The sequence below is a fragment of the Suncus etruscus genome, chromosome 5 (assembly GCF_024139225.1).
Source record: "Suncus etruscus isolate mSunEtr1 chromosome 5, mSunEtr1.pri.cur, whole genome shotgun sequence".
NCBI lineage: Eukaryota > Metazoa > Chordata > Mammalia > Eulipotyphla > Soricidae > Suncus > Suncus etruscus.
Window position 1 is genome coordinate 153,991,903 of NC_064852.1, and position 14,527 is coordinate 154,006,429.

General features: G+C 49.7%; 2 protein-coding genes across 2 annotated transcripts in view; one reads left to right on the plus strand and one right to left on the minus strand.

Annotated features, from left to right (window-relative positions):
* Positions 1-14,527, minus strand: part of TP53INP1 (tumor protein p53 inducible nuclear protein 1) — a 914,054-nt gene that overhangs the window by 580,738 nt on the left and 318,789 nt on the right. The window lies entirely within an intron of this gene.
* Positions 1-14,527, plus strand: part of MATN2 (matrilin 2) — an 89,946-nt gene that overhangs the window by 53,455 nt on the left and 21,964 nt on the right. Inside the window, exons 7-9 of the mRNA XM_049773959.1 lie at positions 4,583-4,705; positions 8,133-8,255; positions 8,447-8,569. Coding sequence (XP_049629916.1) covers positions 4,583-4,705; positions 8,133-8,255; positions 8,447-8,569 — 369 coding nt within the window. The remainder of the gene's footprint in view (positions 1-4,582; positions 4,706-8,132; positions 8,256-8,446; positions 8,570-14,527) is intronic.

The following is a 14,527-nucleotide window of genomic DNA, read 5'->3' on the forward strand; positions in this document are numbered from 1 at the left end:
GCATTTGTGTCCAACCTGCCTGCTGAACTCTCTGAGCCAACAGTCATGAGTTCCATTGAATATGCTTCCTGACACTCTGGGCCTTTCCAGGAAAAGCTAGTTAGCTCTTGGGTTGCATCTCATAGAGAGGGAACTGAACTATTGCAGGGTTCTCAGTAAATAAGGATTGACTAAATTGGTGTGTGTACAAATGCCTGAGCCCCACACAGGGCACACAGGACTGCGGAGAGTTGGACTGAACCAACCATCCTTTCTCGAGAAAGCAGTTTATCAGACTGGAAAGTAGCTGGTGGCCACTTCAGGGATCTCTGTGTCTTTCCGTTTGATGATTTTGCCTGTCATGTCTTTCCTTTACTTCTTTTTTTGTTTGGGGGCCACACTCAGTAGTGCTCAGAGCTCACTTCTATCTCTGAATTTAGGAATCACTTCTGGCAGGCTCAAGGGGGCATATGGGAAGCTGGGGGTCAAACCCAGGTCAGCTGTGTCCAAGGCGAATGTCCTCCCCACTGTGCTATCACTCTGGCCCCTGCCAAGTCTTTTCTTAAAGCCCTCTGAACTTGGAAAAATGGTGGTGGAATTTAACTTACACATTTAAGTTACCCATGTAACCTCTTCAGAGATGTTTTCTTCTCTCTTTGCATGCCTGGTTTCTGAGGCCATTGAAGGCTGTTTAATTTTGTGTGTGTGTGGGTTGGGGGGGGGGGAATCACACCTGGCAGTGCTCAGGGGTTACTCCTGTCTCTACGCTCAGAAATTGCCCCTGGCAGGCACAGGGGACCTTTGCGATGCTGGGATTTGAACCACCGTCCTTCATGCAAAGCAAAAACGCCTTACCTCCCATGCTATCTCTCCGGCCCAAGGTTGTTTAACTTTTAACTGACAGGCCTTGAGAATGCTGGTCCTAGGGTGGACTCGGGTTTTATGTGGTGACTCAGTAGTGTCAGAAAAATGATTTTTATGGGGAGTGAGGTAAGAGAGGTTAGGCCACACCAGTGGTGTGCTGAGCTTACTCCTGGCTCTGTGTTGGGGCTCACACCTATTGGCATCCTGGGAACCATCTGTGGTGGTGGGGATCAAGACAAAGTCAACTGCTTGCAAGGCAAGTAGTAGTGTCTTAATTCTTGTACCATCTTACTGGCCCCCCATTATTTCTCACTTATAGACTTTGAATTCTTCTGGCAACAGGCTAGCTGTCAGAATGCCAAGCATGCATTCTATCTTCTCTCTCTTAGGTCCAAAGAAGAAAGGAGAGAGGGTAAAAATTTTCATATTTATTTTTCTTTTCAGAAAGAAAAATCTTCCATCAGAGGCCCTATGAACTTCTCATTTTTTTTGGATGGATTCCCATTACTTTTAAGGCCAGATTCCCATCCCTGTTTTAAAAAATTTTTATTTTGAAAAATAATAATTATCATTATAGTTAATTTGCATGCTTATAACATCTAAAGATTTCCGGGTTTGATGGAGTATGCCTGGAAATGCTGGGGAGGCTCGAATAAAGTTGCCTTACCTCCTGTATTATTTCTTTGGTCCCCCAGTTTTGTTTCTGGTTTTGGGCCACACCCAGAAGCACTCATGGGTTACTTCTGGCTCTGCACTCAGAAATTACACTTGGCAAGCTCAGGAGACCATATGGGATGACAGGGATTGAACCTGCAGGCAAGGCAAATGCCTGCCTGCTGTGCTATCACTCTGATCCCAAGTCCCCAAAATTTTATAGTTCTTTTTTTTGGGGGGGGCCCACACCAGGCAGCACTCAGGGTGGGTTATTCCTGGCTTTGTGCTCAAAAATCACTCCTGGCAGCCTTGGGGGACTATAGGGGGTACCGGGAATCAAACTGAGTCCATTCAGGATTGGTCACATGCAAGGCAAATGCCTTGCTACTGTGCTATTGCTCCAGCCCCCAAATTTTATAGTTTTGGTGAACCAAGTCATTGTACCTCATCACCTCCAAAGTACACGGCGCTCCACCACTGTCCTCACATTCTCTCTTCCTCCCTCACCCCTGCCTTGCTGCTTAGTGATCTCAGTTGTGTAAGTCAAGGCCAAGGGTTTGTTATTGTCCACCCCTGCCTGTACTCTTATTTATGTTTCCCTGCAGATGAGAGAGACCATTTCATATTTATGCTTCTTACTGAGTTATTTCACTTAACATATTATCCTCCATTTCCATTCCAGTCACAGAAAACTGCAATATTCCATCTTTTCTCAGAGATGCACATTTCATTATGTAGGTAAACTACAACTTTTCTATCCATCCATCATTGAACATTGTGTATCTGGGCTGCAGGGAACATGGCAAAGTTAAAAGAAAAATAACATAAAACTTAAAATATTTTACAAAACAAAAATAAATTTGGGGCCAGATAGTGTCACTCATTATAATAGGGAGGGCTCTTGCCTTGCCTATGACCTACTGAGTTTGATCTTCTGTATCTCATATGGTTCCCCAAACCTGCCAGGAGTGAAGAGCCAGGAGTAAACTACGAGCACTGCTGGGTGTCCCCCTCCCCCCAAAAAAAATCTGGACTAAAATGAAAAGACACTCTACTGCATGAGAAAATATCCACTTACTATATATCAGGTAAAAGACTAATATTCAAGGTATATAAAGTACTCATAATGTTCAACAACAAAAATACCACTACTCATTTTTTTTTTTTTTTTGTTTTTGGGCCACACCCGGCGGTGCTCAGGGGTGACTCCTGGCTGTCTGCTCAGAAATAGCTCCTGGCAGGCACGGGGGACCCTATGGGACACCAGGATTCGAACCAACCACCTTTTAGTTCTGGATCGGCTGCTTGCAAGGCAAACGCCGCTGTGCTATGTCTCCGGGCCCACCTGTACTCATTTAAAAGATGCAGCCTGGGCTAGAGAACTAGCATGATGGAGAGAGTGTTTGCTTTACATGCTATTGACCTGGCTTCAATCTCCAACATCTCATATGATCCCCTAAGCCAAGAAAGACCCCTGAGTGCAGAGTCAGAAGTAATCCTGGGTGTGGCCCTAAAATAAAGCAAAAGAAAAAAATTTTTTGTTTGTTTTTGTGCCATACCTGGCAGCACTCAGGGGTTACATGTTGGCTCTGCACTCAGAAATCGCTCCTGGCAGGCTCGGAGGATTACATGGGATGCCGAGAATTGAACCGGGTCTATTCTGGGTTGGCCACATGCAAGGCAAATGACCTCCTACTGTGCTATCTCTTCAGCCCAGAAAAAAAAAATCATCACTTATCAACAGAAAACACAATTCAAAGTGGCAATGAGATACCATCTCCCACCAAGAAGAATGGCCACTATTGAAAAAAAAAGATTGGCCAGGGCTGAAACAATAGCATAGCAGTAGGGCGCTTGCCTTGCATGCAGCCCACCCTGGATGGACCCAAGTTCAAATCCCGGCATCCCATGTGGTCCCCCAAGCCTGCCAGGAGTTATTTCTGAGAACAGAGCCAGAAGTAACCCCTGAGCATTGCCAGGTGTGGCCCAAAAACCAAAAAAAAAAAAAAAAAAGATTGGCCACAGCCAGTGTTGCCAGTGAATGGTGTGACCAAGAAACCTTCATTTACAGTGGCTGGGACTGTGTTCTGATCAGCCTTTTTGGAAAGCAGTGAAATCCCCCCCAATACCAAGCAGAGCACTTCCCTATGCAGAACCCAGTGGTTCTTTGTGGCCGCTGCCCCCAGTCACAGAGACCCTCATTTGTAAAGATTCTGGTACTGAGCCAGTCACTAACGAGGAGAACCTGGTTACAGAGCTTGGCTCCACTCAGGCCACGATTCAGGACTGAGGGATCAGTGCTGATCCCCAGGAGACAGTGTGGCAAGGGGAAGAGGAGGAACTGTCAGTGCCTTCTCTGTGCCCAGAAAGGCCAGCAGTGAGTCGCAGTGAGGTATTCGACTGGTTCAGCTACCGAGGGTGGGAAAACCTGGACCTAGTAACAGGCCTTCCCACACCACACCCAGGCCCATCTTCTCTGGACGGTTCTGCAGCTTCCCCTAACCTGCCGCAGGCAGGGGCTGAGCTGCTATATCTCTATAGTAAAGGGAACCCCTGCATCTTTCTAGTGAGGAGAACCCCCACATCTCTCCAGCTGGAGCCAGGGTGGGGCGGGGGGTCACCGTTACCCATCTCGGCAACCTCTTAGCATCCCCCTGTTTCTGAGGCAGCCTTGATCTCACCCGGAATGAGTGAAATCATTTGCACCCTGGATTCTGCCCCTGCCATTTCCTGCCTCTTTGGCATCCCTGGGTACCTATGCAACAAGCTCGCATTTCTTCTTCTGGAAATTCTGCAGAGCAGGGGGCCGCCCCATGCTGGGAATCCTCAGGGCAGGGTCCCTGGAAGATAAATGCACTGGGAATGGGGACCAGTGCCTTCTACCCACTGTAACTCTCTGGCCAACAGAGGGGAGAGATGGATGCTGGAGAACCCAAAGGGACCTTTGAGCACTCTTAGACCTGCTCCCAAGAGCGGGTGCTGTTCTCTGGGGGCTCAGAGCCCCTGAATATTTAACCATCAGGAAGTTGGGCTCAGTGTCCCCAGATGCATTGCGCCTTAAACAGGGTCTCCCCTTGCTCCTCAGGAATCAATTACTGTGCACTATACAAGCCCCATTGTGAGCACGAATGCACCAACCTGGAGGAGGGGTTCTCCTGCCGCTGCCACCGGGGCTACACCCTGGACCCCAATGGCCGGACCTGCAGCCGTGAGTAGGCCCAGAGTTGGGGGGCGTCAGTCACTGAGGAGTCCTACACACTCAGCTCTTACTAGATCATAGCTAAGATTATTTTGGAACCAATACTATCCTGTTGAAAGCATTGATGAATTCAGCCTGCCGTTGTCTGGAGCCCAGCTCTGCCACACTTCGGATCTTATGTGGGGCCTTGAATGTTTCATTGGCTTTGCCAACCTTTGGTTTTCCTACCGCATGTTTTAAAAAGTGAAGACGGGGGCTACTAGAGAGATAGTACAGCAGAGAGGATGCTTGCCTTGGACCATCAAGGTTCAATTCCCGGCATCCTATATGTATCCTGGAGCACCACCAGAATTAATTCCTGAGTGCAGGTCTAGGAGTAATCCCTAAGCATTGCTGAGCATGGTCCCCCAAAACAAAGTAAAACACCAAGACCCCTAAGAAGTGGAGATGGGCTGGAGAGACTGAATTACCTTGCATGCAGCAGCCCTGGTTCAGTCTCCAGCATGACATGGTTTCCCCCAGTCAGGGGGCATTGCTGAGCAGATCCAGGAGAAGTCCCTGAGCTGGTGGACCCCATCCACACCCCCCAGAAAATATTTTGAAAGTGGAGATGACCCCAAGAGTCACATACACAGACTTATGGCATAGTTGGTTCTTTCTGCAGTGCCGACCCAAGGGCAGGGGCCTCGGGAGCGGAGATCTAGCTCTGTTTTTTGGACTATTCCCAAGCAGGCGCCTGGCGGTGATGTCAGCTCACGGAAACTCACCAGTCCTGCCAGCTGGCTGGTCCTGGGTTTTTTATGAGGCACTGTCTGCCCTGGCTCGAGCCAGCAGGGGTGGGAGCTGCCCACACCCCAGGGCAGGGCGGGGAGTGGGAGGGGGGTTTGGGGACAAGCCTGCACAGAGGGGGCTCTGTGGGTAATGTCACACATATGCCCCAGCCCTGGGGACAGACATGGATTGTCAGCAGACAGTGCAGCTTTTAAGGGCTGAGGGATGACAGTGTTGCCGCAGGCAAGAACCCCTAAATCTGCAGAAAATACAAAGGGCCCTTGGGCCTCCAAGCCTGTGCTTGGAGGCAAGGGAACTTTTGAACTCCAAAATTGGTATCCAAGTCAATGCCTGATCTGATATTGGGCTCAGATCTAAGGAGAAGCTACCCCCTGCAGGCCTTCCCACTGCAGGCCAACAAAGAGACACCCCTGTGAGTGAGGGTCCCTGTGACGGAGCCCCTTACAATGTGACCTCCTTGCCCCCCTGCCCTCATCTGCCTGGGTTGGGGAGCCGTGAGAACTTAGAAGAGAAGTAGTTATTTTTTTCTCTCTCTGGAATCTAATGAAAAAGAAATAAACAATTTCTAATATTGTAAATCAGTGATAAGCTCATGGAAAAATAAAAAGGAAGAAAGGAACAATCAAGCCCTTCTTTTTAGGGTCCCCAGAATATTCTGCTCCCCCTGAGGGCCTAGGGAACCCCAGATCTAAACACACAGTCCCTTTCTTCACTGATTTATTCACATTGTTAATATTTTGTTTTGGGGTTCACATCCAGCTGTGCTCAGGGCACCATGCAGTGCCTGAATCAAACATGGGACCCCTAGAAGCTAAGCATATGCTCCAGTGTTTGAACATCTCTCCAGTCCCCTCTCTTCCTTTACTTTCTTTTTTTTTCCTTTTTTTTGGTTTTTGGGTCACACCCAGCAGCACTCAGGGGTTACTCCTAGCTCTATGCTCAGAAAATGCTCCTGGCAGGCACGGGGGACCACATAGGATGCCAGGATTCGAACCACCGTCCTTCTGCATGCAAGGCAAATGTCCTACCTTCATGCTATCTCTCTGGCCCCAGTTTTTTTTTTTTTGTTTTGGTTTTGGTTTTTGGTTTTTGGTTTTTTTGGTCTCGGTCTCTCTTTACTTTTATTACAACCCAAGAGGCATTCACATTCTGTCTGGATCTGAAGGTGGGGAAACTGAGGCACAAGATGATCACTTTCCCTGGAGCCCCAAGATGGGTCAAGACAGAGCCAGACATGAAGTTAGATATCTGGCTCCCGAGATCCTGTATGTGTTGGCAGCAAGCAAAATGTATCAGCAGGCATCAGAGGTGGGCCCTATGGGAATTCAAGAGGCCACTTGGTGGTCCTGCACCCTGGTCACAGAAGCCTCTGTCAGTGCGTTCCACTCCATAGGAGATGTCGGAGCTGCTCCCCATGGCGAGCCTCATTCTTCTTAGGCCCCCATATTTGGGGGTGGGCACCACATGCAGCTGGTCTTGGCTCTGTGCTGGGGGATCACTCTTGGTAGGACTCAAGGTACCAGTGTGCAACAGTGTACCTGCTATGCTTTCTGCCACCTAGAACAACTTTGTTTTGTTTTGTTTTGTTTTATGGGCCACACCAGATGACTCTCAGGGGTTACTCCTGGCTATTTGCTCAGAAATTGCTCCTGGCTTCGGGGCCATATGGGATGCCAGGGATTGAACCTAGGTTCGGCCTGGATCAGTCTCGTACAAGGCAAATGCCCTACCGCTATACTCTCGATCTAGCTTCGAACAACTTTTTTTGTTTTTCTTTTTTAAAATATTTTCCCCCTAAATTTTTAGGTCACTCCCCGTGATGCTCAGGGGTTACTACTCCTAACTCTGCACTCAGGAATTCCTCCTGGTGGTGCTCAGGGGACCACATGGGATGCTAGAGATCAAACCCAGGTCATTTGTATGTGAGGTAAACACCCTCTCTGCTGTATTATTGCTCCGGCCCCCAGAACTTCTCTCTTTTTTGGGGGGAGGTCATACTCAGCAGTGTTCAGGGGTTACTCCTGGCTCTACACTCAGAAATCACTCCTGGAAGGCTTGGGGGACCATATGAGATGCCGGGGTTCGAACCATTGTCCTTCTGCATGCAAGGCAAACACACTCCATGCTATCTCTCCGGCCCCAGAACAGCTTCTTGATGACAGGAAGTATCTGCAGTTGGTCTTGTCCTAGGGCTTCTCATGTGTCAGCCCCTCTTCCTCCCTGTACCCCAAAAAACTAGTCTCCATTCTCCTCCCTCTTCTCAGACTGGGAAAGAGGGCACAGAGACGGAGTGACACCCTATAACTCAAGACTGGGAGAGGAAGGTGCTGACTTTGATTGATTCCAGCATGCAGGGGTGATGTAAGACCCCCCACTGTCAGCACAGCTGGCCACTTGTGGCTATGGGCACACTCTTGACCTAGACATAGATATCCCTTTCGCCCCAGGCGGGCACCACCTGCCACCATCTGGGCTGCAAGATTGCAGATGGTGCAATAAGAGATCTCGCACCAAAGCAGCATGCCTGTCACCTTCAAGGTGGTGGGGCCTTTGCTCCGCAAAATCTCAGGCATTGGACTAGTACAGTTAGTGGGGAGTTTGTGGGGGGGACCCCCAGCTCTTCAAGGCCCGTGTCCCCATGCAGGGGTGGACCACTGTGCACAGCAGGAGCACGGCTGCGAGCAACTCTGTCTGAACACCGATGACTCCTATGTGTGCCAGTGCTCCGAGGGTTTCCTCATCAATGACGACCTCAAGACCTGCTCGCGTGAGTCCCGCAACATCAACCAAGTGGGAGGGTGGCAGAGCATGGCATGGGAGTCTTAGGAAAGTGCATGCGTGCAGCAGATGGGGCCGCATGTTCCTCCTCTCTTGGCTCACAGGACCTCCAGCGGTCATGCGGGTGGATTCTGCGGGGGGTTGGGTGGTGCACATTCTCACTGGCTGTCGGTTTTGCAGGTGTGGATTACTGCCTGCTGAGCCAACACGGGTGCGAGCATGCCTGCGTCAGCACAGACACGTCCTTTGTCTGTCAGTGCCCAGAGGGACACGTGCTCCGTGACGACGGCAAAACCTGTGCCAGTGAGTGTGGCAGTGTTTGGTTGCTGTCAGGTTGTGGGCAGCGTGTGTGTGTGTGTGTGTGTGTGTGTGTGTGTGTGTGTGTGTGTGTGTGTGTGTATGGGGGGTGAGGACTCCGTTCCTCACTGTCTTCTTGAGGCTCCTGGGATGTGACTGTGCAGGGGAGCCTGCGAGGGGTCTCAGCCTAGATCGTACCCACCCTTGCAGTTCCTAGGACTTTGTTCTATCTCCCTAGGCCTCCCAGCCCTTTTGCTTCAGCTGAAAGGGTAACACCCTATATGCGGGGGCTCCTCTCAGATCTGTGCTGGGTTAGCTTTGAGAGGGACTCAGGAGACCCTATGGTTCCAGGAATTGAACTGGGGCCTCCCCTGTGCGAAGCCTGGAATGGACTGAGGAGCTCTTGTTAGGTGCTCAGAGCTTGAAGGAGAAAGGAGAGAGAGAGAGAGAGAGAGAGAGAGAGACAGAGACAGAGACAGAGACAGAGACAGAGACAGAGACAGAGAGACAGAGACAGAGAGACAGAGAGAGACAGAGAGAGAGACAGAGAGAGACAGAGACAGAGACAGAGAGAAAGAGCAAGACAGAGAGAGACAGAGAGAAAGAGTATGTTAGTTGGGGGGCCTGAGCGTGTAAGGCATTTGCTTTTGTATGCAGCCAACCCAGGTTGAATCCCAGGCATCCCATATGGCCTCTTGAACCTGCCAGGAGTGATTCTTGAATACAGAATGAGAAGTGAGTCCTAAGTATCTCTGGGGTGCTCCCCCCCCAAAAAAAAAGAGAGTTGGTGGGAGAAAATGAGTTTATTTGAGGGCTTGCAACCTGGGAAATGGGGGTGTGTTATCCCCCATCTTTCTTGCTCTCAAACTGGGCTTGGTAGTATGCTTGGTAGTGTATTGGTGGAAAAGTAAGTCAGCAGATAATTGAAGGAATCTTTTCTTGGCCCTGAATTAGCTCTTCTTCAGTTGAGAGAGTCCCTGGTCAGGATTTGCTCCAAGCAGGGCATTATGGGACCTGTGGTTTGTGTTCCTCCTAGTCCCCATCCACAACCAGACCTGGTTCAGCATCAGTCACACCCCTTCTAGGTCTTCTAAACTTGGGAGGAAAAGGGGGCAGAGGGAGGAAGGACGGGCCCTGAGGCTTGCTTGCTGCCTTCCAGCTGCCTCACTGTTAGCGTGAGGCTACACAGAACCCTGATTCTTGGTGTTTTCCTTCACCCCAAAGGCAGGAATAATAACCAACTAGCATTCAACCCAATAATAGTAATCATGGACCCCTACATGGACCCCTATCCCATGCCATTCTTGCCTATTTGCCCCTGAAAGACCCCTACATTAAATCCCCTCACTACAGCACTTAAGTGCAGATTGTGGTCTGTGGTATCAGGGTGAGCCCTGGTCGAGGGGGGTTTCCAGGGAGACCTCCCTCCTCCTTCCTCTTCCTTCATTACTCTGGCTGCAGAAGCTGAGGGGCTCAGAGCCAGCCCCAGCTACATTGCCCTGCAATGGCTCTAGTCCATGGAGACCCTTATCTTTTTGTGTTTGTTGGTTTTGGTTTTGGTGCTACACCCAAGCTCAGAGCTCAGGGCTCACCCCTGACAGTGCTCAGGAAACCATATGTAGTGTTAGAGATGCAGTCAGGGTAAACCATGGGCAAGACAAGTGCCTTAACCCTTCTTCACTCAGAATACTGTTGGGGTTAGAGTGATAGCACAGCAGGGAGAATGTTTGCCTTGCATGCGGCTGACCGTAGTTCTATCCCCAGCACTCCATATGGTCCCTTGAGCCTGCCAGCAATAATTTCTGAGTGCAGAGCCAGGAGTAACCCCTGAGCACCACCAGGCGTGGTCCCAAAACAAACAAAACTAAAAACATAAAATAGAAAGTGCTCCCCTCTGAAGTCCTGTTCCCAAGTGGACCAAGAGAGAAATTAAAAGTGGAATCATATTACAGACTTGGTGGGGGGTGCTGGAGTATGAATTTGCATGCTGGAGCTCTGGGCTCAGCCCCCAACAGTGAATGGATCCCAAGGGCCACTGGGAAACAGCCCCAGGCTAGGAGGAGCCCTAACCCCAGCACCACTGGATGTGACCCCAAAACAAAACCATCATCCAGGGGCCGGAGCCATAGCAGAGCGGTAGGGTGTTTGCCTTGCATGCATCCCATATGGTCCCCCGAGCCTGCCAGGAGCAAATTCTGAACAAAGAGCCAGAAGTAACCTCTGAGCACCACCAGGTTTGACCCAAAAACAGTAAATAGGAAAAAAAAAAAAAAAAAAACCCAACCATCCAATAGTCATGTTGAGAGCTGGAATGAGACACAAGGAAAAGACTCTACTTTCCCCATCTGGCTGGTCATTCCGGTCACAGCTCAGCTTCCTGTGTGGCTGATGTGTGAACTGTGGCCACCACCCCCAGAGGCCTGTTCCTCTGCCCTGGGATGTGGCTGGTTGCGTAGGGATGTGCTCTGACCCAAGGGTGTATTTCCACTGTATAGCGGGGAGTACAGGACAGAGCTGCCCAACTCAGCCACTGGGTTATCTGAGTGGCTGCACTTGGCACTGGTAACCATCTGTTAGCTACTGTGGCCTGCATTCATACTCAGACATTGTCTAGACCTTGGAGAAGGGGGGACACAAAGAGTTGGGGGTGCTGAATGGCATCTACACTTGACCCTTGCCAAAGCCAGATATATGGCTAGAATACAGTGGGTTTTTTTAGGGGTGTACACCGAGCAATGCTCAGTGGTAACCCCTGCCTTTGCACCCAGGTAGGATGCTGGGAATTGAACCTGGGTCTGCCGTGTGTAAGGCAAGTGCCCTCCCCACTATACTGTCTCCTAAATCACAAGGAACAGAGGGAGAAACAGAATGCCCCAAGCATCTCCCTCTTCGTCTACTCTGCACAGAAGATGGTTGAGCCCTTTGTGGTCTGCAGGTGCCTGAGGAGAGTCCTGATGGGTCGCCATCTTTATTGGGAGGGTACACACCCGGCAGTGCTCAGGGGGTTACTCCTGGCTCTGCACTCAGGGATCACTCCTGGTGGTTCTTCGAGGACCCATATGGGTTTCTTGGGGGATCAAACCTGGATCAGCTGTGTGCAAAGCAAACGCTCTTCCTACAGTGCTACCTCTCCTACCCCACCTTCTCTTTCTTTTTTCTTTTTTTTTCTTTTTTTTTTTTTTTTTTTTTTTTTGGTTTTTGGGTCACACCCGGCATTGCTCAGGGGTTACTCCTGGCTATCTGCTCAGAAATAGCTCCTGGCAGGCACGGGGGACCATATGGGACACCGGGATTCGAACCAATCACCTTTGGTCCTGGATCGGCTGCTTGCAAGGCAAACGCTGCTGTGCTATCTCTCCGGGCCCCCACCTTCTCTTTCTTATGTGGGGAACATACATAGGGAAATAGACCTTGCTGGGATGGCATAAGCCCCCAAGTCCCCTCCCTTTGGATTTTCTGCCAACATGAAGCCCTTTAAAGAATGCCTGGAGTGGGCGCAGGGATTCAGCCCTACAGCATGTGCCTTGAGCGTGTGAGACCCCAGGTCAATTCTCAGCCCTGAGAGATAATAAAACATAACAGAGTACCTAACTCAGTTCAATGGTCTCATGGGTGGTTGAGCAAAAGCTTCTAGAACACTGGCCAGAATTTGGCTTCTTGGTTTTATTCTAAAAATAGACAGAGACAGCAGAATTATCTCTTTCTCTCTGTGGTTACACCCCCCAGGCAGGTGGTGTCTGTGGCTTGCCACTGTCCCATTATGGGGGTGGCTTTAATAACTTCCTGTGTGGCATCCCCCACCAATGTGCACCCTCAGACCATACTCCTCTGGATGGTAACACCCCAGCCTCATGACTCACCAGCTGTGGGATCCAGATGTGGAGCATTGTCACCCTTATAGCCTCTCACCTCCCCGGCCCCCTCTAGCCCCATTTACCCTGCCCCCCTCCGTATGAAAGGGACAGGAACCTTTTTTGTGTTGTGTTGTGTGTGTTTTGGGGCCACATCTGGCGGTGCTCTGGGGTTACACATGGCTCTGTGCTCAAGAATCTCTGTGGTCCCCTGGGCTTCACTCTCAGATGTTTCCTGCTTTTTGTTAATTTATACCGCACTGCAGTGAATAGTTCCAAACTGTTTCCTTCCCTGGGTGCAAGCGTGTGTGCAGTAGACCATCGCTGGCCAAGTTTCTGGGCCCAGGATATATGTGATCCTCCCTCTAATCTAAATCTAGTTAAAAGTTATTGGGGCCGGCGAGGTGGCGCGTCTGCCTTGCAAGCGCTAGCCAAGGAAGGACTGGGGTTCTATCCCCCGGCGTCCCATATGGTCCCCCCAAGCCAGGGGCAATTTCTGAGTGCTTAGCCAGGAGTAACCCCTGAGCAGCAAACGGGTGTGGCCCGAAAAACAAAAAACAACAAAAAAAAAGTTATTATCCCCGCTCTTAGTGTACCTATGCAAAATAACAGCCACTTTTACCATAGAGGTGGAGAGAAAACCATGCTTCATTTCAAGGACATGGTTTTGATGAAATAAAACATTTTTGAGCCCAGAGAGGGATAGTAAAGCTTCCAGCTGGAATCCAATGTAATATCAGCCACACCCTTTTAAGGCATGAAATGGGTTTGGCTGTAGGAACATAAATTCTTCTATTCAAGATTACTTAATTGGGGTCTTGCTAATCTCTAATAACTGTATCACTTGAATTTTCATTCCTTTTTTTTGTTTATTTGTTTTTTGGGTCACACCCGGCAGTGCTCACGGGTTACTCCTGGCTCTGCACTCAGAAATTGCCCCTGGCAGGCTCGGGGGACCATATGGGATGCCGGGAATCAAATCTGGGCTTGTCCTGGGTCAGCTGCATGCAAGGCAAATGCCCTACCACTGTGTTATAGCTTTGGCCCCTTAATTTCTTTTTCTACATGAACATCGGCTATGTGTCTGCTTGAGGCATTCTTCCTTTTGAACCTATCCTAAAAATTTTTTTGTCATGATTGTACCTTATTTACCTGTCTTTTTTGTTTTGTTTTGTTTTGTTTTTGTTTTTGCATCACACCTGGCAGTGCTCAGGGTTTACTCCTGGCAGGCTTTGGGGACCAGATGGGATGCTGGTATTCGAACCACCGTCCTGCATGCAAGGCAAACGTTTTACCTCCATGCTATCTCTCCAGCCCCTTATTTACCTGTCTTAACTCTTTCCTCTCCAAGTCAAAGTTCTTCCCACAGCATAATCTCACTAAAAGCTAGATCACACATAGGGCTGCCACTCAACCTAAAATGACTCATGACAGAGGTCAGGACACGCCTACTCTGATGCTCCCTGCAATCCAGATCCATCCACTCCTGATGGATTTGGGGACTAATTTGGGGACTAATTCTGTCATTGCTAGGCTGCTGTCATGGACACAGCTCTCCAAACCTCAGTTCAGACATGTTCTTTTGTCAAAACATGGCAAAATGACTCACACCACCTCTGGACAGTCCAGGCCATGGTATCACGATACAATGATTGGGTACTTTGCAATAAGCTCTGCTCTGGGCATAATGGCTCTGCTCACCCATGCTGTTGGCAATGCTGGTACTACCGATTCTGGGATCCTGCTTCTTGCAGAGAAAAGTAGTCCATACAGAGTGTGCAGCCTAGCCAGCCCATCTTACTTGCTTGCATTTAGCAAATAGAAAAGGAGAGGAAAGGAAGCCTGCTCTCATAAGAGTTTGAGCTTGAGGGCTTTGCTTCTGCAGGGGACTCTTGTGCCCTTCGGTGAGGTTCAGTGAGATTGTAGCAGCTGGTCAGGGATTTAGCTTCTGGGGTGGTCAACTTCTGAGAGCAACAGTCCTCATCTGCTCTGTACCATACCTGGGTGAAACAGGTCCTTTGTGCAGGCTTGGATCCCCAGCATGGGGAAGTGGGGAACCCCCTTCTACTTTTCTTGTTTTTGGAGGTAGGGACTCTCACTGGTGTTCAGGGAT